The following is a 26,568-nucleotide window of genomic DNA, read 5'->3' as shown; positions in this document are numbered from 1 at the left end:
GTTCTTTCCATCTTCCTGCTTCACCATCCTTAATACACAGGCCTTCAACCTTATGCTTGCCCCCTCTTGGTCACAGGATGGCTGCTATACATCCAACATCACGTCCATATCCCAGACAGGAAGAAAGGCATGAGTAAAGGGACAAAAAACTACAACCGTTTTCTCCTGGTGGGTCTTTGTCTTGTATTCAGAAGGCAATGCCTTCCCAGGGACTTTCTCCTACATCTTCTTGGCCAGAACATGACCTCCCCTTGGTGCAGGAAAGGCTGGGAAATCCAGTATTGTAGCTTCCCGGCCTCTTTTGTAGAGGAAGGCAAGGAAAAAGGGTAGCTGATCCACAGTAACTACATAACACCTCTGCCCAAGTGTGTCAAAGAGTGACATGAGCCCCAGCTCCGGGGTCAAGGTGCCTCTCTCCGCACAACCCAGGAAGTGTCTTTGTCAGCAGCTTGGAGAGAAAGGATGGCCTCCTGGATGCCAGCCTGAAATGCGAGTCCGTCCTCGGAAAGGAAAGGCTTTAGGCTCAAGGGGCACCACCGAGCGCATCCTGGTGGGACCATCAGCCCAGTGAGGAGCAGCTGTTACACTCAGCCTCCCCCAGGAAGAAGGCTCTTAACTAGATTTCCCATGCAGAACTCTGTGGGGGAGGCTCAAACACAACCAACCCACCATCGGCTAAATTTGTATGCCAACCAACACCATAATGAATAGTGGGAGCGGAGGGTGACTTGTGTCTGTAACTTCAGCTTCTCAATTCAGTGCCCGAGGCCCTAAATCTTCAGGGCCCCGGCATATGGGACCCCAGCTGAGGTCGTGGAAGCCTGTCATCTTTATGTAGAGGACACATGGTCTTCCCTGAGAGTGCACCAAGCAGGAAGAGAAACCTGGGTTTTAGTCAGTAGTGGGTTTGATTGGGGACTTTCGGGAACCAGACTTTTGGACTGTATTTCTCGCCCCTAACTCTACATTAGTGTCACCTGGGAAACTTCCAGAATGACACCAATGCCTGGGCCCCACTCTAGATCCCTTAAGTCAAGGGTCCAGCTTTGGTAACTTTGAAAACCTCCCCTGGTGATTCTGATATTGAGTCAGGGGTAAGCACTACTGCCTTGAAGAGGTTGGCTCTCCACTCAACTTGACCATGAACCTTATCAGCTCAGCTCAGACTCTCATTCAAGGATAAGTGAGTGCTGTAGGCAATAAATAGCATACATAATCATATCAGAAAATGAGAGAAATACAAAGCCAGACTCTCCCCAGGTTCCTGTGGTCTCCAAATGAGCTGGATGAATATCTGAGTCATAAGGAGCCAAAGGCCGTGTTCTGGAATGTACCTGGGGTTTGTTTTAATTGGGTATGGTAAGACTCACAGATGGAAGTGATGGTCAGGAAGGAAGAAGTCTGTACTCACAGGTCCCCAGAAACAGGAGTCATGGGAGCCACACAGGGAAGCACCAGGTCCGTCAGGAGGCAGAGGGAGCGAGGGGAAAGCATGGGTGAAAACTTTATTGTGATTTTTGTGAGAAACAATGGGTGAGGCAGGATTAGCAGGGTAGATAGGTTCAGGATTGACTGGTTTGAATATTTCTGGTGGGCTCTGGGGCATAGGGGCTGCCCCTGGTTTCCTGACTCCTGGCCCTGGGATGATTATGTCAGGGAGATAGTGGCTCAGCCCAATAATGGAGGTGATGCAGGGTGAAGCTCTGGATTGGTAGGGGTTTGCGTTTGAAGAGTCCGCTCTCAGGTGAGTGTTTGCTGTCTCTAGGAACCGGCAGCCTCTTCTGGGTCATCAAGGCCCCATGTCAAAGCATCAGAAAACAAAATGCATGATCAATACAGGTCCCACAGATATCCTGTCATATTCTGTCCAAAGAATGCCTTCACTCCTCGCTGGGAAAGGCAGTTACGCACAGGCTCCTCACGCGGCAAGCTGGAGGGAGGGGGTCTCGGAGCCTCTAGACTTCACCTGCAGGTCAAGAAAGCCCCTGTGCCCGGGCACCACGAGTTACAGAGAGGGTGGCACGCTGGCCGGCCTCTGGGGATGACCACTCTTGTGCCATGTTGAGCCATCCCTCACACGGATTGGCTGCATGGTGTACGTTTTAGTCCTGTCTTCTGGGTAGCAAACGCAATGAGATCATACGTTATATAAGATTGTGTAACCTACCCATTGTTTCTACAATGCCTTAAAAACTCTGGGGGCAAACATAAAAAAAATATGCATATCAATTTTATAGGCAAAAATGAGACTTTATTATTTGTGTATCTTTGAAATCAACATTTGTTCATACTTGCATTGATCATACTTTTATTTATCATTTGCGTTTCTTATTTTATGAATTGTCTACCCATGTCACTTGTCTATTTTTCCATTGGGTTATAACTCTTTTTCTCATTGACTTAAAAACTACTTTATATAGTAAGGATATTAATCCTTTTTCATAGATCTTGTAAATATTTCCTTCCAGCTTATTATCATTGAATTTTATTTTGCTTTATTTGTCATAGAAAAGTTTCAAAATTATACCTAAATACATAATCCTTTCCTTCATGCCATTTACTGTTAACAGTTTGGTGTGTACTTTTCCTGACATTTCCTATGCATGTGCAAATATATCTATAAATATATATATAGTGAAATATATAAAGTTTTCCTGCACATTTTAGATGATATCAAACTATTCTGCAACTTACTCATTTCGGTTACTAGTACAATTGAGAATGTTCTCCCATATTAAAATATAAAACTCTAACGCTAATGGAGTATTTCATTATATGAACTGCTATAATTTTCTTAAATCAATTTTTAAAGATATTTTTTCATTTTCACATTTAAATCTGGAAGTGTTGGGTGTATGAGAGAAATAGAGACTGAAGTTTATTTATTACACGTGTTGAGCCAGTTGTGTCAATAGCACATAAAGTAATCTACCATTTCCCCACTGATTTGAAATAACTCAATCGTAGATTTAATATCATACATTTGATGACAGCTTGATCACATATTAAATACACCTATATTTAGAACATAGGTTTCTTTCTAGATTTTCTATTTTGCTTCATTTGTTTACTTATTCCTAAATCAGCATCACATTGTTGTAATTATTTGTTTATATTTTAATATCTACAAAGTCAATATTATCCCATTTGATCTTTTTCTATATTGCCTTGGCTAATATTTTTTCATTTATTCTGAACTTTAGAATCATTCTATGAATTTCCCAAGACATCTATTTAGCGTTTTGATTGGACTGTGTAAAACTAATTAATTAATTAAAGGATTAGTAACATAATTTGCTGATGATTATTTCAGTTTAAAAGCATAGTATGTCTCTCTCCATCTCATCAAGTTTTGTTTTTATGTACGTTCAGTAATTTTTTTTGTTTTCTGTGTAAGTCTTGCATTTTTCATCAAGTTCATTCCTAGATATTTTATATTTTTTATTACAATTTTAAATGAAAAATTTAAAGTATATTTTCGAACAGATCGTTATTATCGACTATAGGAAAATACTCATTTTGTGTTCATTTTGTAACAACTCGCTTTACTAAATATTAGCTTAATTGTTTCCAGCTGATTCTTTTGGATTTCTCATGTAGGCAATGGTGTCATTTGCAAAAAAATTAATTAAAAGACAGAGAGAGGAAGGATTATTTTCTTTCTTCTTTTACAGTATTTACACTTTGTTTCTTTTTATTTTCTTATTGCCTTGGCTAGAACAAATTCTGGGCGTATCAATTAGACAGCATTTCTCTCTGGGATTTCATTGGGATCTCACACACACACACACACACACACACGGGCAATTTATGATTTAATCCTACTTTCCTCCTAATATTTTCATCTCTTTAACCTTTTCTTCTGAGTTCTTGGAGATTTTTTTGTGTTTATCTTCATATTTCCCGATTTAATTTCCTATAGCATATAATCTCCCTTTCTACTGGGTCATTTCCATTGGCCTGCAAGCATGCCTCACTGTCATCTATCTCTTAAAATGTAAGAATAAAAATAAAAATTCAAAAAATCTCTTGACATTTCCTCGCCCTCTAAGAAGAACCACCATGCCTCAGCTGTCCTTCACATCAAAACTTTTAAAAAATCACCTTTAATAAATATCTCCAATTCCTCATCTCCTGTCTCATCTCCACCTAGTCCAATCAAACCCCAGTCCTTTCTGCTCCACTGGAACTGGTCTTGCCAAGATAACAGTCATCTAGTCATCAAACCGCATTGTCACAACTGTCCCCTCAGCGTGCTCTACCATTCGGCTGCGTTTAGCAGAGTCGACCACCTTCCCTGTCTTAAAACACTCCCCGTCTCAGATTTCAGGACACCTGCCCTTGGGGTCCTTCTCAGTGTTAGAGCTCAGTCAGGGGGCCTCTTTTCTTGTCCGTGTCTAATCCATGAACAGCTTCACTATTCCACAGATGTAGGCCCAGCTATATGTTAATGACCCCCAAATTTATACATCTAGTCTAGATCGCTCCCCCAAACTCCAGACTGCGACTTACATTCTTGATTGTCTCCTAGGAGGCCTTTCTAAGTTACCATGCCTGAGACAGAACCCTGGAGGCTGCCCTTCACAACTCTCCTCTCCAAGTCTTCTCCATGCCATTGAACGGTACCATTTTCCCAGCTGCTCAAGCCAAAGGCCCAGGCACCAACCTTGATTTCTCTCCCCCCCCCCCCCCCACTGCCCTACTGCAAAGCCGCTCATCAGCAAGTCCCGCTGATTCTACCTAAGAAACTCTTCCCTGATCGTTCTACTTGTTTCTGTCTCGGCTGCTACCATTTTGGTCCAAGGCGCCACTCTCTTTCACTATACTAGCGCCGCAGCCTCCGAACTGGCCTCCTGGCTTCCTCTCTTGCCTCTTGCCGACCATTCATTCTCCTCCCAGCCACCAAAATGATCTTTTAAAAATGGAAATCAGCCCGGCCGTGGCTCAGCAGTTGAGCGTCGACCTGGAATCCAGGCGATCGGGGTTCGATTCCCGGTCAGGGCACATGCCCGGGTTGTGGGCTCGATCCCCAGTTGGGGGCATGCAGGAGGCAGCCAATCAATGACTCTCTCATCATTGATGTTTCTATCTCTCTCCCTCTCCTTTCCTCTCTCTGAAAATCAATGAAGATATATTTTTTTTAATAAAAGGAAATCACAGCATATCATTCTCCTAAAACCTTCCAATGGTTCTGCATTGCACTTAGGATACAGCCCCACTCCTCACCCAGGCCCACGAAGCCTTCCTTGTTTTGCCCTCCCACCTCCCCAACCCTCCCAGGTCCAGCCCCTACCCTCACCCCCCTTGCTTGCCACTAGCCACATGGTGGTCTTCCTGTTCCTCCAACCCTAACTTTGTTCCACCTGAAAGCCTTTGCAGCAGCTATTTTCTCTTCTTGCAATGCCTACTCCTTCTCACCCTATTTTATTATTCATAGTACTAATCACAACTTAACATTTCTTTTTTTTTTTTTTCAGGGGGGATAGATATTTTTTAATCTGTATCTCTTACCTAGAATAAAAGCTTCCTAAAAGTATGGATCACACTGTCTTGTTCTCTCCTGGAATCCGAGCATCTAGAACAGTTGTAGGCACATAGTAGGTGTACAGTAAATGCTTGTTGAAGGGGTAAGCCCCGGCATTCCTTGCAACTGGCATAGTTCCTGATGCACAGTAAGCTCTTCTGTATTTGCTGAATTAATGGATAAGTCGCTCCAACTACACTGTGAGCTTCTTGAGAGCAGAGCCCTGTTCCAGGCTCCTTTGTTTCCTCCACAGCACCGAACATGATGCTCGGGGTTTGCAGGTGCTGAGCAAATATGCTTGCCTGGTTTGTTCCTTTTCCCACAGGGAAACCCAACTCACTAAGCTGTCTTCCTAACGAGCTTCATTTCTCTGAACGTAAACATGAGGCACAAGAGGAATGTTGTGGGGACCAAGATGGCCTGGGTAGGAAGTTACAGGGGCAGGTCAGCCAGTCTAGGTGAGAGTAGAGGTAAAGGAGGGTCTGCACCTGGTAGTTTTCCTCTCACGATTCTAGCCATAACATTACATTTCTTTTTGGTGAATGTGTTACAGAATTCAACCTACCTGCTGGTGATGGTGGATCCAGACGCCCCTAGCAGGGTTAATCCCCTCGCTCGGTACTGGAGACATTGGCTGGTGGCAGATATCCAAGTAAGTTAGCCAGGAGGCACTTTCTGATTCATTGGGGGTTATAGCTGGAAGATTATTATCATTCTCCACTGCTCTCAGCTCTCATTCATGAGGGCTGAGGACTCTTATGAGCAAGGACTTCTGTATCAGGTCACCCCCAGCACCCAGCTATTACAGCCCCTCCCAAGTTTTCTAACAATTTCAAAAAATGCCCCAGGATCCATGGTGCACAGACAAATAAGCTGTCAGAATAACGAGGGGGAGGAAGCCCCAATTTGTAGTATTTGCTGATTTCTGTAATGCAAATACTCCCACCATGGCCAATTTCAAGCTATTGATGATTTATTGACTGACTCACAATTTCTGAAAATTTAGCAGTTGTCTCTGGCACACCACTGCCAGGGGCCTGAATTCGGGGGGGGCATAGGGTGATTTTGTGCAGTCCAAGGGGTGTGGGGGGAGTTACCCTGGCAACCAACCCTGCCCAGTGACCACAGGTCCTTCACAGGATGCTCAGGTGGACAGCTATCCTGAGGCAGCCCTGGCTACAGCCTTGGGCAGAGCCTGAGTGGGCCCCTGAGGAAAAACAGCGACACTGCTCCACACGCTGCCCAGCCAAGCATCCCTCGGTTTGGTGAGGAGCCTTGGAAACACCATAAGCATTTGAAGGTGCAGAGCTGGGAGAGGTCCATGCCATCAGGGGAGGGAAGAGAGCTGAGGACACAAAAGGAAGGCACTGGATCCTGCCCCAATCTAGAGTATTGCCATTTTCTGTGCTTGGGACTCCCTGGGGGTCATAAGGGGCTGAAACTCTCAAAAAAGCTGTTACACTTTCAGTTTACCATCCACACAAGGCAGTCTCTAAGAGGGTTCTACTGGGCAATTCTGAGGCCAGAAATCGGAAGCTGTTGGGGGTGAAATAATTTCAGCATTGAGGCTGCCTCTCTTCCAAGCCTGCAGTTCTCCTGCCCATTCCCCTCACTCAAGACAGTTCTCTCACACAAGCCTTGTGGTGTAGGCATAGGTTCTGCCTCAACAGCCCAGCTCAGAAGCAGAGCAGGTGGCAGGTGGCAGGTGGCAGCTGTCAGGCAAGACTGCTAAATCACCGAACTTACCATGGTCACCTGCCCGGGTATAGCCCTCGGCCTTCCCGCTCAGGCCGGAGGAGGCTTGGGTTTCGGTTGCATTTTCACCCACTTTCACTGATCCAAGAGGCCAGCAGGAAGCAGCAGCTCTCAGCTATATCCACTTGACCTGCCCACCAGCCCCCAAAGCCCACATAAACCAGGTCTAATTTTGGTCTCAGGCTGTGGACCTTGGCCAAAGGAAAACAGGGCTCTAATCACACCCAGAGACACTTCCTTTGTGTTGGTGTTAGCTGCTGCTGAGTGGTCTCAAATATTAGAGCACATTCAAATCAGCTTATTAAAATGCAGATTCCAGGGCACCACTTTAATCAGAGAAGGCTCAGCATCTGCATTTAACGAGCATCCAGGAAGAGTTTAGCAGCTTGAAGAGTTCCGTGTCAGAATGCCTGGGTCATTGTTAATAGCACCCATTTGAGGAGCAGTTTTCAAGTGAAAGGCACTTTGAAACTTTCTTTTGATCCTCACAGTGACTCTGTGAACTGGGCATCATCCCCATTTTATAGATGGGTAGAGCAAGGCCTGGAGAAATTGAATGATGCAGCGTCTCAGTCAGTGGGTTGTAGAGGCGGGTCTTCTTCCATCCAGGACCCCAACTCCAAACCATACTCATTTCCTGCCATACCTTGTAGTCTGGGTTCACAGCACGTCTTTTCTTTCAGCTCCACTGTGGCAGGGGCATGCCACCATGCTCTCTGCAAAATGGGAAACGTGATCTCTATGCTTCCCCCACCCCCCATTCTAGGGCCCTATTTCTGGTTATTTTTTATGGGTGGATGTGTCCAGACAATCTCCCCAGGGAATGCTATCTTGGTAAATAAAGTACCCCTGACAAGGATTTTGAACCCCATAAAAGTAAACCCTACATATTATCATTACCCTCAGCAGTAAGTGGCCTCAGCAATAAGGCATGCCATAAAGTCGCTGCAGACATGGAGTGACAATGGCCCTGCGATTCACAATGGCCACAGAGGGAAACTTGGTGGAACCTTGGTTGGCCTGGATATTAGGGACCCAGGCCTAGTTGGGTGATGGACTGGGCCATGCCTGGTGGAGCCCCTTAGTAGGGACAATTTTTGGACTGTCTGTCCAGGTTGAAACAAGACAGCAATCAGTTCTTAACAATACAGGTGGCATCTACTGCCCTGCACAGAGAGGCTGGCAGGGTCTATGACAGAGTAGTCCTTAAGTAAAACTAAAAACTAGAGAGAAGTCCATCAGTAGGGAACGCATCATATGTGGTATGCATTGCTCCTGTAATTTCACAAATATGGATTGACCATTAATTGCTGTGGCATCTTGTTTAAGAAGAGCAAGGACTGTGGAGCCAGACTGCTGTGGCTCCAATCTGAATCCACCTCTATTAACCATATGACTTCAGGGGGCAAGTTGCTCAACCTGTGTCTCAATCTGCTGACTTGTAAAGTGGAGAAACCAGTAGCCCCTACTTCACACTGTTGTTAGGAAGCTTAAACGAGTTATTTTAAGTCAAGTGCTTAGAACAGTAACCAGAACGCATAGTAAGCTCTACATACCTGTTTGCTGTGACGTCATCGTTACTGCTTGAAGTCAGGTCTATGCTAGCACTGGGGTTACAGAGGCAAATGGAGAAGGGGATGTCTCTGTCCTGCGAGAGCTTCTGTTCTGGTGAGGCAGGGGAAGGAGGTGGCAGCATGGGGTGGGATTGTGAGGGCACCTGGGCTCACTCCGGGCAGAACTTCCTATGAGCTCAGGGACAGGGCTAGGCTTCCGTCCCCAAACCTGGCCAGACTGGGGCAGGAGGTAACTGCTACATAAAACGTGCATCCTTCGTGCTCCCCCTTGGAAAATCTCTCCTTGAGCAAAAGAGATTTTCAACAGAGCACTGACACACATAGTATCTTCCTCTCCCCAGTGCCACATCCTCAGCTTTTCCTTAAGATGTTTTTCAGTTCTGATTCAATCTAACTAATGATCTTCATGCTAAAGCCTAATTAAGATATCAATTAATTTGCATCATTCCTTTCAGAAGAGACACTGGTTCATCTTCTATTTGTCTCTGAATGTAGTGCTCAGAGCTTTTCATGCAGATATTTTCATTAGACTTTTTATTGTTAATGAGAATATTGAACACAGGAAGATGGTATATTAATACTTTCCACAAAGAATATCATGATTGGTGACAAAGAACCCTAAGAACAATTAAGGAGACAAGAGTACCTTTTTTCTTCCAAAAAAAGAAAATCTTCCTAGAAACCATCAGTGATTCAAAAATTTGTCCTGAATATCTTTTTTGTTTTAAAAAAAGAAAAGGAAACGGCAAGTTCGCGGTTCCCTTTCATTCGGTGCCCTCAACCTTTGGCAGCTATAAGTGCAACCAATTCTGGGTTGAATTAGAAGGACCTCTAAGGTTTCATTATTCTGTCTACAATTTTCTATAGGGTTGGATTTTTCCATAATCAGGGAAGTGTTTTTAAGGGACCTCTAAGTGTGAATGAGATAAATGGGAAACCCAATGAACAGGGCCGAGGTTGCAGCCCCCTGCTTTCCAGTTATGTTTTTGAATATCACTCCCATTCCTGAGAGATCTCAGGCAAGTTACTTGACCTCTCTGAGACTGCTTCTTGTCTGTAAAACTGACACAAATCCCTTCTCTTCAAGACTGAGACAAGGAAAAAAGGAAATTACATATGCAAAGAGGAGAAGCCTCCCTAGAGAGAGGCACTGTGGAAAGTAGCAAATGTATCCTTGTTTCTAATCAATTGAGCAGTAGATCCTATAGAAACTTAAAATATATATTTACATAATCGGGTTTTCTATATGCTCATAAGCAAGCTAATCATAATAAAAATAAGAAGACTAAACAAACTTTGTCGGGACCACATTTTCAAAAAGGTCAGGCCAAGGAAATAGAATTAATGCATTCTTTATTTAGATCTGTATTTTTAGTTTCGCTGCTGATACTTGTGCAGTTGTCTGTGCATGCTTTGCCCTGTACTGTGAGGGTAGGTTTTAAAAGTAATAAGCACCTGCAACGCATGGCTTGTGCTCCCTAAGAGCACATGGGTTTAGATCTATGGGCTTGCACGAGCATTTGGTGATGGGGACAACGCTGAGGGGCCTTGGTTGTAAACCAGACTTGTGCGTGGCTGCCAGAGGGAGGGGAAAGAGCCTGCACTTTTGGGTTATGAACCAGGGGAGGTTCCAGACTCTGCCACTTTCAGATGGTAATCTCTGAGACTCAGTTTCTTGCCATTGAAATGGGCATGATAATAATATCTATTTCCCGGGGCTCAATAAGATCAAGACTCCTGAACCAGAACCGAATACGAGTAGGACCTGGGTAAATGTGATTCTCTGTTCCCCAACCCCCACTTTGAAATCTGACCCCAGCAGCCACGTATGATTTAGCAATTCCCCTTAGGCTACTGGACTCCTGTTTTGCCATGTAAGAATTCTAGACAATACTCAGCACACAAACCCTGGGGGCAGGGCACTTATTCTTTTGCCTGTTGAGTCTAGATGGATTCAGCCCAGCCTGCAGGACCTGACCTGACCCATACTTATTTTTTGGAGCTCATAGTTGGGAGAGAGGGGGTCTGTCCCACAACTCAGCCTCTGGGAATTCCCTGTGACCCTCTGGACCAGGCCAGGGCCCCCTGGAGGCATCCCAGACCACAGCCAAGGCAAGAGGCTAGGCCCGCAGTGTGCTTCTCACACCCAGGGCTGTGCTCCATCCCTAATACTTGCAGCTTTTATTGCTAACACAGCCCTCACCATCTCCTTCTCACTCACAGTCCCCACTTTGCTGTCACTGTCCCACCCCAGAGATGCCTTTGGTCCCATTCAAAATAATTTAAATAAAATGTTGCTACAAAGTGGAATATTATCTTTTGATGAATGTTTTTAAAGCCCTTTAGGTTCTCATGGTAATTTGCAGTGTAAAATTATTTGGAGATAAGAGCCAAATTAGCTCTCATACACTGAGGTCACCGTGTCCTGTTATCCATGTGAGCAGTGTTTAAATATAATCAGCCCTTAGACTAATGCAGCATAATTGTTCATTTGAAATAGCTTTTTTTACTCCATTCAATGAGTCATTAAAATATTCAAGGGATAATGCAGTGAATTGGAAATGAATTTATCATATTATCCCATGCGTACTGTAGTGCTTCAGGTATCTAAGGAGGGGGAGAGAGACTAGGAATGTAATGCGTACAGGCAGGGAGGGGCCCGGACAGACAGGAATGTGGTAAACAAAGCGTTTTACTTGGTTCATGGAAAGTATGTATAGAAAGGCCAACCATGAGGGGTGGAAAAAAAAGAAAAATGCTGTTCTTCGAAGAGCCCAATCTCCCTCTCTCTCTCTCTCTCTCTCTCTCTGTACTCTGAGATTCTGTGCTCTCCGCTGTTAACTTATTTTTATCAAATATGTTTATATCATAAAGTCGTTATGGAAACCAATTCTGCCATCCAGGAGAATTCCTGGATCAGGCAAAAAAATTCTCTCTCTCTCTCTTTCTCCCTCTCTCCTCCTCCCTCTCTCTCTCTCCACTCTGAGATTCTGTACTCTCCGCTATTAACTTATTTTTATCAAATATGTTTATATCAGAAAGTCGTTATGGAAACCAATTCTGCCATCCAGGAGAATTCCTGGATCGGGCAAAAAAATTCTCTCTTTCTCTCCCTCTTTCTTTCTGTCTCTCTCTCTCACACACACACACACACACACACACACACACACACACACACACACTCACTCATAGACAGCCCAAAAGGTACAGCACAGTCTTGCTCACTCAATTCTAAACTCAGCTCTGACGGGGACAGGGCGGCACCCTGGCTCTCCTCAGTGGGAAAAGCTGTAAAATGGATGAGACTGAGACCAACAGTCCGAACCCAGCCGCCCTAACATAAGGGACCCTGGGCTCATGGCTGTCCATGGGCCTCAGCCTCCACCCCGAGCATATTCGCTTAGGAAGAGACAAAGGGGGGTGGGGACGGCATGTTCAAAACTGTGACCCTTAATCCCAGGAACGTTCTCTTAGTGTACATCGCCTATGCCACACCTGAAGCAATGTCTTCTGCTCTGGCCACACTATTGTCAGAAAGATAGTGAGCGAAAGCAACCGGAACAGTGGGACTCTAAGAAATCATATCAGGTGAACAGGAACAGAAAGAGATAAGAAGGACATGAGAACTGCCCTTGAAGATTATTTAAGGATTTCCTAAAAGATCTGAAGTAATCAAATTGGAAAACGGGGACGATCCTGCTGTGCTCCACTGGGGACAATGAGATCCAATGGGTGGCATTTGCATGGAAGTAAATTTTGGCTGCATATAAGAAAAAACTTTCTAAGAATTCAAACTGCCTAAGAGCTGAGCATACATTCTGTAGGAGAGGAAGCTTTTTATCACTGAAAGGACTTATTCATGGATCACCCCGAACTTACTCCCTGCGTAGAAGGCTAGATAGAAAACCTAGAAGATGTGCCCCTTGGCATCTACAAACAATGTTTCCACCTGCCTTATTTCTTCTCCTGGCTAGAGACACTATTCTTACAGCTTATATCTATATCACATATTAACGACAATAATAATTAAAGAAGAAGAATTTTTTAAAAAGGAAAGGGAAGGGAAGAAGAAAGAAAAAACATCATTCGTACACTTAGCATGCGGTGATGGGCACTGTGCTTTCATGAATATCTCATTTAATCCTCACAAAAGCCCAAAGAGAAAGGTAACATAAACAAGAAAATTAGGGCCTAAAGGGGCTAAGCTAACCACAGCTAGCAAGTGGCTGACTAGTATTTGAAGCCAGGGCCTACATGCATAATCATGACTCCTATCACCTCTCCAGAGTTCAGGTAGATTTCACCCCCACTCCCCAGGCCCAGCTCGTGTGACAGCTTATGTCAGGGCCGGGAAGGGCTCCTGGAGGCACGGGTGCTGGTGTGAGTGGTGTGCAGTGTGAGGTTCCTGGCCCTTGGCCCTTAGCCTCCATTCTTGGCCACGCCTTCTTCAGCCATATAGTGCAGCTCTGAGCCTGACCCTTGGGGTGCAGCATGGACCCAGGGAGGGAGATTCCCTGACTTGCTGTGAGCAAATTATTTACCTCACTGAGTCTGCTCCCTCACCTGTAAAAGACACTAGCATCGACCTCACAGGAATGCTGTGAGGACTCAGTGAGATGAATCTATAAAGCACCCAGCACTCAGCACATAGTAGGTGCTACAGATTTGCTAGTTCTCTACTTCAGTCTGCTATTGCCCTAAATCCCCCCCACATGAAGCTTAGAAAATTGAGCCTTTGATGATGAGGAGCATTTGTCGCCCCCTAGAGCTAGGACAGGGCCTGGCCAGGAGAAAGAACTGCCTGCGTGGTTACCACCTAAAAAGCTTTTGAGGGGAAAAGGCACCTGGGCACAGGACTTAATAGGGATGTGTTGGGACCAACTATTTTACTTACTTATTGTGCTCAGCATTGTGGCTATTAAAAAATGATAGGTGGGTAGATAGATAAAAGATAATTTGACAAATACTTATAAACGTTAAATGAATTCAAAATGCGTTTTCTCTGCTCCCCAGTTGGAAAGACAAGGTCCACACACAGGAAATAAAGAGAGGAACTCATGGGGTATAACGTCAACTGGATTCTTTAGACTCAAATGGCTGTGAGAGTTCAGAGCACTCTCCCCTCTATGGTGATGCAACCCTTCCTTCAAGTCTCAGTTAAAATGTCACCTCTGAAAGGCTCACCCTGATGCCCCCAGACAGGTAGTCGGTCCTGCCCTGTGCTCCTACTAGTCAGTCAAACCTTCACTAGTACCCTCTTCACATGGGTTTGTTATTAGTTATGAGTCCCATTTCCTGATTGGAGCGTGCGTTTCAGGAAAGCAGAACTGTGTCTTATTCCTGTTCTACGCCCAGTACTTAGCGCAGCGCCCAGAACATAGAAGGTTCTCAGTATGTGTCGAGTGAGTCAATGAGTGAAGGCATAATAGAATGGCTGGATAAGAAATGAAGGGAGAAATAGATAGATGGGTGGATGGATAGTGGGTGGGTAGGTGAGTGGATGGACAGCTGTGGTGACATCATTCTGTGTTGACTTCACAGTGGAGATAGGAGTTGAGTTAGGGCTTTAATTATGAGCAGCTCTGGCAAAGTCAAAGGATACAAGAGACTGCATTCCAGGAAGGGAACAGAACAACTAAAAACTCAGACGTTTGGGGTAGAAAAAAGAAACATAAACACAGAATTAAAATTCAACATGGCTAAGTGAATTAAGGCCCTTATCACTCTCTAGATGTTATTGCAAAAGGCTATAACTCATCCCCCTCCTGTAATCCATGCCCCCCCACACACACACACTAAAGTATCTATCTTTCCTACAAGAGGTGATTCTTCTAAAACCGAAATACGATCATGTTACTTCCCTAGTGGAAACCCTTCAGCGACTCCTCAGTGTCTCAGGACAGAGTTCTATCTGGTCAGTGTTTTATTCAGGGCCTTTGAGGCTCTGGCCCCTGCCTGCCCCACCAGCCCACATGGTATCTCAAATTTCTGAGCATCTCTGGCCTCTGTTGACCATTATTTGCACTGTTCCCCTCTCTAGGAAGTCCTTCTATAATCTGCAAACACTTCATTGCTTTACGTGAGCTAAGATTTCTAGATGAATTACATCTTCGAGGTCCACCCAAGAACTTAGATTTATAATCACAAAGTCATTTACAGAAATAGGAGAGGAAAATGTGGATTCCTGAATTTAGGTTGGTGAGTGTAATATCAATCCATAACAAAATTCCATTAAATTTAATAAGCAGATGGTTTGAGGCTATATAGAAAACAGTGAACACTGGGAGTTAGCATGGGTTCACTAAAAACAAATCACAGCTGACCACTCAGATTTCTTTGTTGATAAATGCACTGGTCTAGTGGACCAGGAGGAAGCTATAAGTAAGCACAGCACAGCTTGATTAACAAAGGCATTAGATCAAGTCAATCATGGTAACCTTGTGGGCAAGGGGGAGAAATATGGCTTCAATGACTATTGTGTTAGATGAGTTTGTGGCTTGTGAACAACCATTCCTGAAGAGTGTTGACTAATAAATTAGTGTCAACCTTAATGGCAATCCCTGGCAACATGCCAGAGAATTCTGTCATAGGCCCCACCTTGTTCAGAATCTTTATAGATAGCTTGCTCACCAAATTTTCAGGACCTACAAGTTTCAAGGAACTGCTAAGCTGATGAGTGGCACAAAACAGTTACTTCTGGCAATTTGGAATGGTGGGCCTGTACTGAAAAAAATTAAATTTAATGGGGATTATTCTAAAGTTCTATATTTAGGTTCCAAATCAATTGCACAAGGACAGAATGAGAAAGATCTGGCATAGCAGGAGTTCATGAAACATCACAGGGGAAAATATCACAAAAGTTTTAGTTAATTTTTAAGCTAATTTTAAGCTAATAATAGAATGTCAAACTGCAATACAGGAGTTAAGAAAGTTAATATAATCTTAGATCACATCAATAGAAGTAGAGGCTTTTAGATCATTGAATATTATAGTTCCCCTTTTTCTGCATTGGTCAGACACTTCTGCTCATTCATTCATTCATTCATTCATTCATTTTGTGTTCAGCACATCCTTGGCAATAGTTTTATTCAAGCACTGTGGATTGGAAGTTCTTAAAGTCAGATCCCTTCCAGTGTCTAGCCAGGGAGCAGAGAAGTAAATCAATGACAACAGTACAGAGTAGGGAGTGTTAAGATGGAACTAAGTCCCAAGAACCATGGACGAAGAGAAGGCTGGCAAGGAAGAAGGTCACCCCAGGGGAGGGGAGCCTTGAGCAGGTAGGAATTCAGCAGGTGAACAAGTGAGGAAAGGGCATCTAGGCAGAGGGAACAGCGGGAGCAAAGGTCCTGGGGTAGGAACAGGTTGGATGTTTTCCAGGAACAGAACGAAAGCCAGTGCGGCTGGAACAGAGTGATCTATGGGAAGCGTACAGGATATATGCTTAGTGAGGGCAGCGGGGAGGCTGACTGCACACTCACCTGGGAGTCCATACCCAGACCAACTCAATCAGAATCTCTGGGAGTGGAGCCCAGGCATGGTTATTTTTAAGACTCCCCAGGGGATACAAATGTGCATCTTGGCGAGGGAAGGGGAAAGGAGAGTTGCTGTTGGATGGGTATAAAGTTTTAGTAATACAAAATGATTAAGTTGTAGAGATCTACTGTACAACGTCACTACTGTGTTGTAAACTTAGAAATGTGTTAATAGCATTAAGTCTCATGTTAAGTGTTCCTAACATAATAAATAAATAAATAATGAAGAACAATGTGCACCTGGAATTGAGAATGTTGTAGGGCCTTGTATCCAGGCCTGTGCAAGGAGTCTGGCACATGGGCTATTAGAGGACGTTAAACAGGAGAGATGAGCGTGGCTTGCACCATGGTGAGAGCAGTGGACACGGAGAGGACAGCTTCGGGGTCTGCTTTGAGATTAAGACCTGCCAGTGGATTAGGTATGGAGGGTGTAGGCTAGTCCAAGGATGACTTCTAGATTTGGGGCCTGAGCGAATGAATGGCAGTGCCATTTACTGAGATGGGCCACACTGGAGGATGGGCAGGTTGGGGTGCAAGGTAGGAAATCTAAAGTTCTGTCTCAGACATGTTAATTCTGAGGTGCTCTTCTGATTTCCATTGGATATTTCAAGTAGGAGATTGAAATGAGTCTGGCAGTCAGGAGAAATGCCTGAACCTGGGCTACACTAGGGGAATTTATAGCCATGGGCTGAGCGGCAGCCGGTTAAGGCTGTCTCTTGAGGAGTGGGCTAAGTTGTCTTTGGAGATGTTCAAGAAAAAGCCATCTGCCAGGGACTGGGCAAGAGGTTGGGCATGATTGGCTCTAAGCAGCTTCCTCTAGTTCTCAGCTGCTTTGATTTTATTAATGAGCCTGACACAGACTGCTGCGAGCAGAGCACCATACTGGGACGAGAGCAGAGGGCCTTGGAGGCCACAGGGAGCATGCAAAACGAGACAGTTAGGTAGATTCGGGTGATAACGACCAGCTCTGAGGGTCTATGATTCCAAATGTCATCCTCTGACCAGCAGTCCCCGACCTGTCCTCTGCCAAAATGTTGTTCATATGCACACCACACTCCCCTGGGCCGCCACACACATAGAACAAGCCCCATGTTCCGGGCAGTTCCCTGCACACTTGCTCTGCCAGCCAACAAAGCATTTCTGAGCGCCAGAGAGAGTGACATTATTAGAGGGAGAATGCGGAAGCTGCTCCCATTTATCTTAAAAGGCAAATCACTAGCTGGAGCTTTCTTATTAGCAACACCTGCCTTGGAACCTACTTCCCCAGTGATTTGCGAACCCCAGGTGGGTGTTGCAAACTTCAGCTACAGATCTGAGCAGACTAGACTAGCCCAGTGAACAGAGAGAGGCCTGAACAGCTCTGGTTTAGGAAGGAGTCAGCGAGCAGCCTGCTGCACCAAATGGAGGGCAACCCCAGGACAAGAGGCGTGTTGGGGGTGGCTGGATTTCTGCAGGCCTTGAGTGAGGATGGGGTGCAGGATGGGGAGGAGGGTCAGGGTGCTTCCTGGCACTCCCCGGCCTGCCTCAGCCCAGAACCACATGGTGATGTCAGTGTGGAGACATCAGAGGTGACGGAGGGGCAGGAGAAAGCAGCCCACCTCAGAGCAGTGGGCTCTGCTGCTTCCCAAAGGTGAAGAGGAGGGAGCCACCATCCAGAGCTCAGGAAGAATCTGGGGCTCTGCTTGGGTATGGTGAAGGGGCAGCGGGGAGGGACTCAAATGGGCTGGAAGGACAGCGCCCAGAGTTCCTTGGACTGCTGGCCTGTCAAGCCCTTGGCTAAGAATTAGGTTTTTCCTTTCAAAGAGGGTGGAAGTCACTGTTTTCTTGTCTCCGTTGATGAACAGATTCTGGGTGGCAAGAGTCACCATAGAAACAGGTGCTATCTTAAGCAAATGAGCCTTATTAACCTTAAGAGTGGTGGAGTTTTCACAAGATTGCACATATAGGGTAGGAGGGAGAGCGGGGTTTGGTGGGGGGAGGGCCGCAGTGGCTGGGGAGCTGTGCTGCATGGCTCTGGGTGTAGATGTGTGTGTGTGTGGTGTGCATATGTGTGTCGATGGGTGTCTGCGTGTGCTTTTGTAAAAGTGCTTCTCAAGGAGTAAACTCATTCTGCCTTTTCCTTAAGAAATTCACACATACACCCCCAAAACCCCTCCATTTCCTTAGGATCTGGCCTCCAGGTAGCAGAGGCCAAGAGCCCTGCCTCCACCTCTAACTCTTCCTCCCACTGCTGTTTCCAGTTCCAGCACCTACTGTACATCAGGACCAGGTGCACCCGGAGGACCCAGCTCCAGGACGCAGGGCCCTCTGCCCCAGGATGCTGTGTGGTGCAGTGGTGGAGGCAGGGACACTGGCATCAGGTGGACCTGCATCCATATGGCTGCTCTGTGATTCTGAGCCAGTGACCTGCCTCTGTGAGCCCCAATCCATAAAAGGCAGAAGCACCACACACTTCCCAGGGCTGATAAGATGACAAATGAAATGTATGTTGCCCGTGACAAGCCTCCCTGCTGGGCTGAGGGAGGGGGGTGGTCTCTCCTCTCAGGCATAGCTGTGACCTCACAAAGATTTTCCAGAGCTGAGGTTAATCTTTCCCCGGCATTATCTGTTCATCCAGGTTCCACTCGTACCTGCTGTGCAAGGTTCTGGGGGAGGTATAAGCGATGTTAGGACACACAACCTACCCTCAGGGGGGCTACCATCATTTGGGGGATCGGGGGACAGAAGACTAAAACTCAGGGACACCACCCAGAGGTACTGACCTGGATAGATAGAAGAGCTACAGCCGCTCAGAGGGAGTGGGCAGGGAGGGAGTGGAAGGGGCAGGGAGTGGGTGGGGCTTTGAAGACCAGGTAGGATTGGGGTAGGCAGGGAGGAGATGTACAAGAAAAGGGGTGTATGTTCATCTCTTCAGGCAAAGTGGGCCAAATCCTGGACTGTTCCTACATTATGAAAGGTAAATAAGACACTGGTGCACTCCTGCAGGATCTGGGAGCCTTGCGTGTTGGCTTCAAGAAGCAGGTCTGCTGCCCTCTGCAGCCCCGCCTTGGGCAGGACACTCACCCAGCCCCAGGCCAGCTCCAATTCCAGGAAATAAAACTGAACTGTCGTCCCTGGGGCTCTGAGGAATAGTCCCATGTGGCCCCGCCATGTATGCAGTGCAGCCTGAGGTGCCATTTGCCCCAGAGAAACAGGCTGGAGCCAGCCTGCCCAGGAGCTGTGCCCTGGGAGGGTACCACACAGGGGGACCTTTATCTTCCTTTGCCATGCGCAGCAGAGTCTCCACACACCTGAGCTGGGGAGGGGTTGGCAGCATGGCCAAGGGGCTGTTCCCTGCCTCACAGATTTCTAGATCTCCAGAGCTGGAAGGACCCTCAGATTTATGGGGTCCTACTCCACTACTTTACAGGTGGAGAAGCTGAGGCCTAAGGTCATCTAACCTTATCAGTGCAGAGTGTGGGCCAGAATTGAGGTGTCCCTACTCTTAGTCCTACTGTTCTTTCCTTTCACTGCCCCAAGCTTGCTGAATGAGAGAAGCTACCACCTGGCATAGGCCCCTCAGGCCTGGGGCAGTCACTGGGTGATTAACCAAGTCCCCAGGGAAGGAGGAAGGGACTATGCACCCTGGGCTGCTCAACTCTCACCTCCTCTCCCTTTCAAAATCAAAATTTGGCATTTTGTGGGTTTCACCTAGCCCTCCAGCCAAGGACTACAATTTTAGCAATTCTAGGTAAGTTCTCCCAACCCGCCCATCCCTGCCTCCCCAATTCTCTTCCCATTGGCTTTAGAGGTGTCTAAAATTCCTTCACAGCAGGGAAAGCCTTATACCATGATTGGAGGTGAGGCCGAAAGGACTGCTTCCTTGGGGGAGGTCATGGGCTGACTAAAGCCCCAAACTTGAATGAGCAAAAAGCAATATTGGAACTTTGGCTGGAAAGCAGAGCAGGAGGCCAGTGGGCAGTGAGGGAAAGTCAGATATGGGGAGACTGAGCAAGATGAGAGCCAAAGGAAAGGAGGGGGATCTGAACCTAGCTGTGTCCGCCACCTCCCAAAGTTCATGCTCTTTCCTCTACATCAAAATACGATGGCTTTCCCTTCCTACTGTTTTGGTTGTACCCAGAATTTAATTTATAGAAGTGACTGAGTGATGACACAGAGATCAATGCCATCTATTACTCACAGTTCCCAAGAGAAGGGAGCCTGCCATGCTTTACCATGCCACACCATGCAGGGCCACATAAGGAAGCACCAGGGTTGGTCAGGAGACAGAAGGAGGAATATGCAAGCATGGCCCCGGGGCCCTTACTGTGATTTCTGTGGGAAGGAATGGGCAAGGCAGGCAGGCAAGTTTGAGCAAGTTTAGGATTGGAGAGTTTGGATAATGTCAGCAGGCTCTGGGCTATAGGAGTGCTCTCTAGTTGCCTGGTACCTGGCCCTGAGGTGATTAGGGTAGGGGAGGTATTGGCTTGGTGGGTAAAAAATGCAGGAGGAGGTGGTGGTGGTGAGGTATGGGCTTTGCATTGGTTGGTTTGTGCATGAAAGGCTTGCTCAAAATTGAGTCGTCTGCTCTCTAGGAATGAGCTAGCCCAGGGCAGTCTCTCCAGGATTAGTAAGCCTTCAGATGTCAAGGAATCTTAAAATACAGAAAATAAAAAGCATGATCAATATACCTGGAATGCTCTTTCCTCTGAAAGCTGCTCTTTTTAAAAAGTTCTGCACAAAATCCACCTTATTCAGCATGCCTTCCTTATGACTCCAAGACCTCTCCCCTTCTCTAGCCTCCCACTTAGCACTTAGTCTGTGCCGCACAATTGAACACTGGGTTCCACACTGTCTGGTTTCCTAGTTGTCCCAGGGCACTTGCCCTAGTTTCCCAGCCTCTTGGGAAGACTCTGCTCACCTACCTCCTGCCCTGGGGCACACCCAGGCCTCCACCCAGAGGGTAACCATTCTGCACAGCATCACCCCTTCCCAGCCACCATCCTAGCCAGGGTTGTCACCCTCACCACCTTGTCTTTCATGCTCTCATCTCCTGGCCAGTCTGTCACAATATACTACATTGTCCCACCCACAGACAACAGAAAGACTGTATTCTCTCCTTCTTCTGACCACACGGACCCTGCAGCAGTCTGCCAATGGCCTGCTCCACCAACTGACAACCCACCACTGACCACCACTTCTGCTCACAATCGATGACTTACTCCCACCTCCAAAATTCTTCTCTGCCATCCCCTATCCCAAAGTATCCTCTCCCTTCTCCTTTCCCAAATCAAAGCCTCCACAGTTTCCAAATGCCTACCACGTCACCTTCAGAATCACACTGAACTCCTGATAGCTAGTTCACTGGCTGAGGGGAATCTCTCTGAGCCTTGGTGCCCTCCCAGGTAGAATGAGAGTTGGCCTACAGGGTCCCTTAGATCCCTTTTAGCTCTAACCATCTGGGGTGCTGACATTCTCTATAGACTTGTTGCTTGATAAGTGGAAAGTGTATCTTCTTAGGCAACATGTAGGCAAAGAATAGGTCTTTTATGCCTGGCCTGTCCTCACCGCAGAGCCAGTGCAGAGTGCAGCCCAAGGACGCCCCCTCAGCTGCTTATTACTGACCAAACTGTCACTGGTTATAACAAGATACAATTTCATTCAACTCAACCATGATTTACTGAGCATTCCATCTGAGTTCAGCTCTCTGATGGGCATTGTGGGGACTTGAAAAGGCTAGGATTAAATTCCTGACCTCAAGGAACTTAAAACTCTGGAGAAATGAGTTACACATACATACATGTAAGGTTGTCCCTCTGTCTCTGTGGAAGGGACTGGTTCCAGGACCCCTGCAGATACCCAAATCTGAGGATGCCTGGCTCCCTTATGTAAAATGGCATAGTATTTGCGTATAACCTATGCACATTAAATGATCTCTAGGTTACTTATAATACCTAATACAATGTAAATGCATGTAAATAGTTGTTATACTGTATTGTTTAGGGAATAAATGACAAGAAAAAAGTCTGTACATGTTCAGTGCAGACACAACCATCATAGGCCTAACTACATAGTACACATTAGCAGCAATGTAATGTTTTTTTCTAATATTTTCCATCTGCAGTTGGTTGAATTGGAGAGTGTAGAACCTATGGATGCAGAGGACTGTCTGTATATATACTATTTGAGAACTGCCAAAGGAACTGGGTGAAACTATAGGTTAAAGAGCCAACTTTTTGCTGCTTTTAATCCTTACTTTGGATTTGTCGACATTCAATTCTAAGTATCTGACATTATGCCAATGTGCAACCACCCATAAATATTGATGTCTACCATAGTGCGGCAGGCACTATACTGGGCACGCTGAGCTGGGAGACCAGACCTTTGGGATGTGGCCATACTCTTCCAATGTTAAATATTCCCACTCTAAATTTTAAATTCCCAATTTTAAATATTGTCCTCTTAACTACAGAAATGCTTCCAAATGACCCCATTTCAGCATACAAACTGTACCTCCTAAAATGTCTTTGACACTGAGAAGCATAAAAAAACTTATCAATGTGAGTGTTGATTTTTGGTTCAGAAAACATGATAAATCCATTTATATTTTATACTAATAAACAGTATAAAATACTGATAAATAAACTGCCCAATAAATGTGAAGAATTTCTATTTAAATCTCTTATGGAAAGTATGAAAGATTTTAATATACAAAGTCTTAATACATAAATATGAATAAAATTTTGTATATATTTATTAACTATATAAATATATTTTATATATAACTATATTATGTAATAATAGTATATCTAATATATAATAAACATATACTATATAAAGTATTTAATATATAAATTAATATTTCCCAAATTAATTTTCACATGTGCTCCTAGCTAATAAGAAAGGGATTTTTATTGGAACTAGACAAGATAATATTTATTGGAACTTTAGGTTACTTCTAGATATTAATACATATTCTAAAACTATAATTATTAAAAAGTATGGTACTCATGAGAGAATACACAGACATATCATTGAAGCAGAAGAGAAAGATCTGAAATAGATTAACATAAATACTCAGTGGCTGGTAAAGAAGTCATTTCAAAACTAGTTTGGGGGTAACTGGCTAACCCTTTGGGGAAAAAATAATGTTGAAGCTCTTTCTCATACCATAATCAAAATAAATTCTAAATGGATTAAATATTTTAATGTTAAAATTAGACCAGAAAGTTCCAGCTGGTGTGGCTCAGCTGGTTGGAGCATCAGTCCATACACCAAAAAGGTGGTGGTTTCAATCCCTGGTTGAGGTGTGTGTGGGAGGCAAGGTGATCAATGTTTTTCTCTCACATTGATGTTTTTCTCTCTCTCTCTCCCCCTCTCTTTCTCTTTCTCTTTTCCTCTCTCTAAAATCAATAGAAAGCATATCCTTGGGCGGGGATTAAAAAAATTAGACCATAAAGAAACCAAAAGAAAATATACATTAGTATGTATTTCTCTGATCTCAAGATAAGAAAATGTTTTAACATATATTTGCAAAGAAGTGAAGACAATCAACATTTTGAAAGACAAAAGTGATATATAGGAGAAAGGGTTACTGTCCTTAACATATAAGGCACATACAAATCAATAAGACAGTCATTGTAACTCATGGGGCTGTTGGAAGGATTAAGGAAATAAAGCGGTATATAAAATGCTTAGGACAATGCCTGACATGTAGTAAGCATTCAATAAATGTTAGCGCTTATTAATTTGTTTAATAAATTGAAAAATGGGCAAAGGACATAAATAGGAAATTCTGAAAAAGAAATACAACACAAACATATAAAAAATGAAAATCTACACTGGTAGTCAGAAATGCAAATGAAAACAAGAAAGCGCCACACCAACTGTGGCATTAAATTGACAATGTGTGGGCTTTATTTCTTTAAAAATAATAATAATAACATCCAGTGGCCTCTCACATAGTGCTGATGGGAGTGTAAATTGTTAAAAACCCTTTTGTGGGGTTATTTGACCATATGTATCAACCATCAAACACCTTCAAATGTATATAGCCTTTGACCCAACAATCTCCTTCTAGAGATTGGTGCTAAGGAAATGATAATGGATGTGAGAAGCAGATTATTCACAATGCTATTCATCAGTGTTGCTTATAATAGTGAAAAGCTAGAAACAGCCTATTTGTCCAACAAGAGATGATTGGCAAGTAAATTATCTAGGGAGTACTATGCAGCCATGAAAATGACTGAAGATGAATACGTAAAGACAACAATAAAATACTTGTGCCATATTGTTATGAGGAAAGAAAAACAAATTAAAAATAATTATATACAGTACAACCCATATGTGTTGCATGGGAAATATGCATGAGGAGAAGAAACTGGAAAATGTGTGCACCAAAATATTCATAGTAGTTAGGTCGGGGTAGTAGAATTACGAGCAACTTTTACATTCTTTTTTGGGCTTAGCTATTTTCCCAAATTTCCTATAATACCTTTTTTATATATATATAATTAGACTTTAAAATACTATTTAAACATTAAACTGCAGGGAAAGAAAATACGATCATTACAACTATGGGGACTATAAAGAGAATTAGGTAAGTCCCTGCTCCCAGGAGCCTGCAGTTTCTTTGCTTTTCCTCGGCTACAAAGCCATGAGAGCGGCCCCGCCCCTGCATGCTGCGCCCGCAGCGCCCTGTGCACTCCCCGCACTCTGTCATCGCAGGTCTGCTCGCCTGTCCCCCTCCTGGGCTGGGAGTTGTTTATGGGCAGACCCAGGGTCCTCCGCCTGCGTGTCCTGCAGAGCACAGGCCCAGGCCCAGGCCCCGGCCCGAGTAGAAACCCCCTGAGTGTTCTCCGAAAGCGCAACATAAGCTCAGAACAAAAATGATACCTATCAACGTAAGGCAAGACATGGTGAGTGTCTGACGAGTTGCACACAGTAGGGTCAGCTCCTGAGAGGAAGACGTCAGTGGTGACCGGGATGAGCACGGAAGGCTTCACGGAGGAGGAAGGCCTGGACACGCCCCCGGAAGCACGGATGGGATACACCACCCTCTCCTCCCCACCCCAGCTCTGCCTGCTCCACTTTAACACTTAAAAGCACCCAGAAGTATTCTACAGGACGAGGCCCCGAAACCCTGAGAGGTCATCTGTTCAGGGAGCCCCGGTGCCACCCTTACCTGCCACCCGGAAGGGCCGCCTCTCCCGCGGGAGGGGACGTGTCCTGCTAGCTCGCCGGGTGGCCGTCGGTGCAGACTTCTGCACATTGGTTGGCAACCTTGCGCTTGGGTTCCAGGGGAACTCGGAGTTAGCCCCCTACGGCAGGGCTTTCTCTCTCTTGTGGGTGGCTTTACGCCCAGGGCTCGGACAGTGTTTCAGGAATAGGAAGTGCTGATTAAAGGCTTGTTGAAGAAATTAAATATAACTTCAATACTGGCTTTGGGGAGTCTGTGCTGGATTACACATGTATGCGATGAATACATATGATATATATGGTACATATGATGTATATACACTTCTGTAGCCGCCTCGTGAAAATGCATTGTGTTTGTACATAAGCGAAGAACCCTAAAACTAATGCGCATGCGTGAGTGCGTGTGTGCGCGCGCACGTACACGCACGTACACGCACCCGCACGCGCGCGCACACGGAGTTTGGGAAGGTATCAAAAGGAGAAGCCCACAGCTTTCTCAGCAGCCAGTTGCATCCGTTGAGAATAGGACTCCAATAAAATAGAATTTGGACGGAGTCGCAGATAAATTTGCCTTTCTAAAAGCTCCCGAATTAAAATTTGAGAGAGGCTTGAACGTGAAGACAGGATGGCAATGACTAGATATGAGTCTGCTTTATTTGTGTGGCTCAGAAATCCTCTCGGTGCCATATGGGCTGAGGAGAGGAGGCAAGATGGGGAGTGCTGAGGCTCACCTGGCTGCCTCCAGCCGCCCCCGCTGCCCCACAGCCCGAGCTGCTCGGGGAGCCCGGGGCCCTGCAGCCTCTTCCTCGCCTGCCCCCCAGGCTGGCCCCCAAAACCCATGAAATTCAGCTTTCTGAGGGGAGAGGGAGGTCTGCATAAAGGCAGCACTTTAGGTTAATGGCGCCTGAGAATCACCCAGCTTAGCTGCCTGTTCTCCTGGGCCCCTGGCCCACCAAAGGGCTCTGGCTGTACCCTCCCCGACCCCACCCCCACCCCAGTAAAAAAG

General features: G+C 45.4%; 1 protein-coding gene across 1 annotated transcript in view; it reads left to right on the top strand.

Moving 5' to 3' along the window:
* PEBP4 (phosphatidylethanolamine binding protein 4) overlaps positions 1 to 26,568 on the top strand; it is a 182,795-nt gene that overhangs the window by 85,767 nt on the left and 70,460 nt on the right. Inside the window, exon 3 of the mRNA XM_016211715.2 lies at positions 6,078 to 6,176. Coding sequence (XP_016067201.2) covers positions 6,078 to 6,176 — 99 coding nt within the window. The remainder of the gene's footprint in view (positions 1 to 6,077; positions 6,177 to 26,568) is intronic.

Source organism: Miniopterus natalensis, chromosome 4, assembly GCF_054644295.1.
Source record: "Miniopterus natalensis isolate mMinNat1 chromosome 4, mMinNat1.hap1, whole genome shotgun sequence".
Lineage (NCBI taxonomy): Eukaryota > Metazoa > Chordata > Mammalia > Chiroptera > Miniopteridae > Miniopterus > Miniopterus natalensis.
The sequence above is the reverse complement of the archived record's forward strand: the minus strand, read 5'-3'. Positions and strand labels throughout refer to the sequence as shown.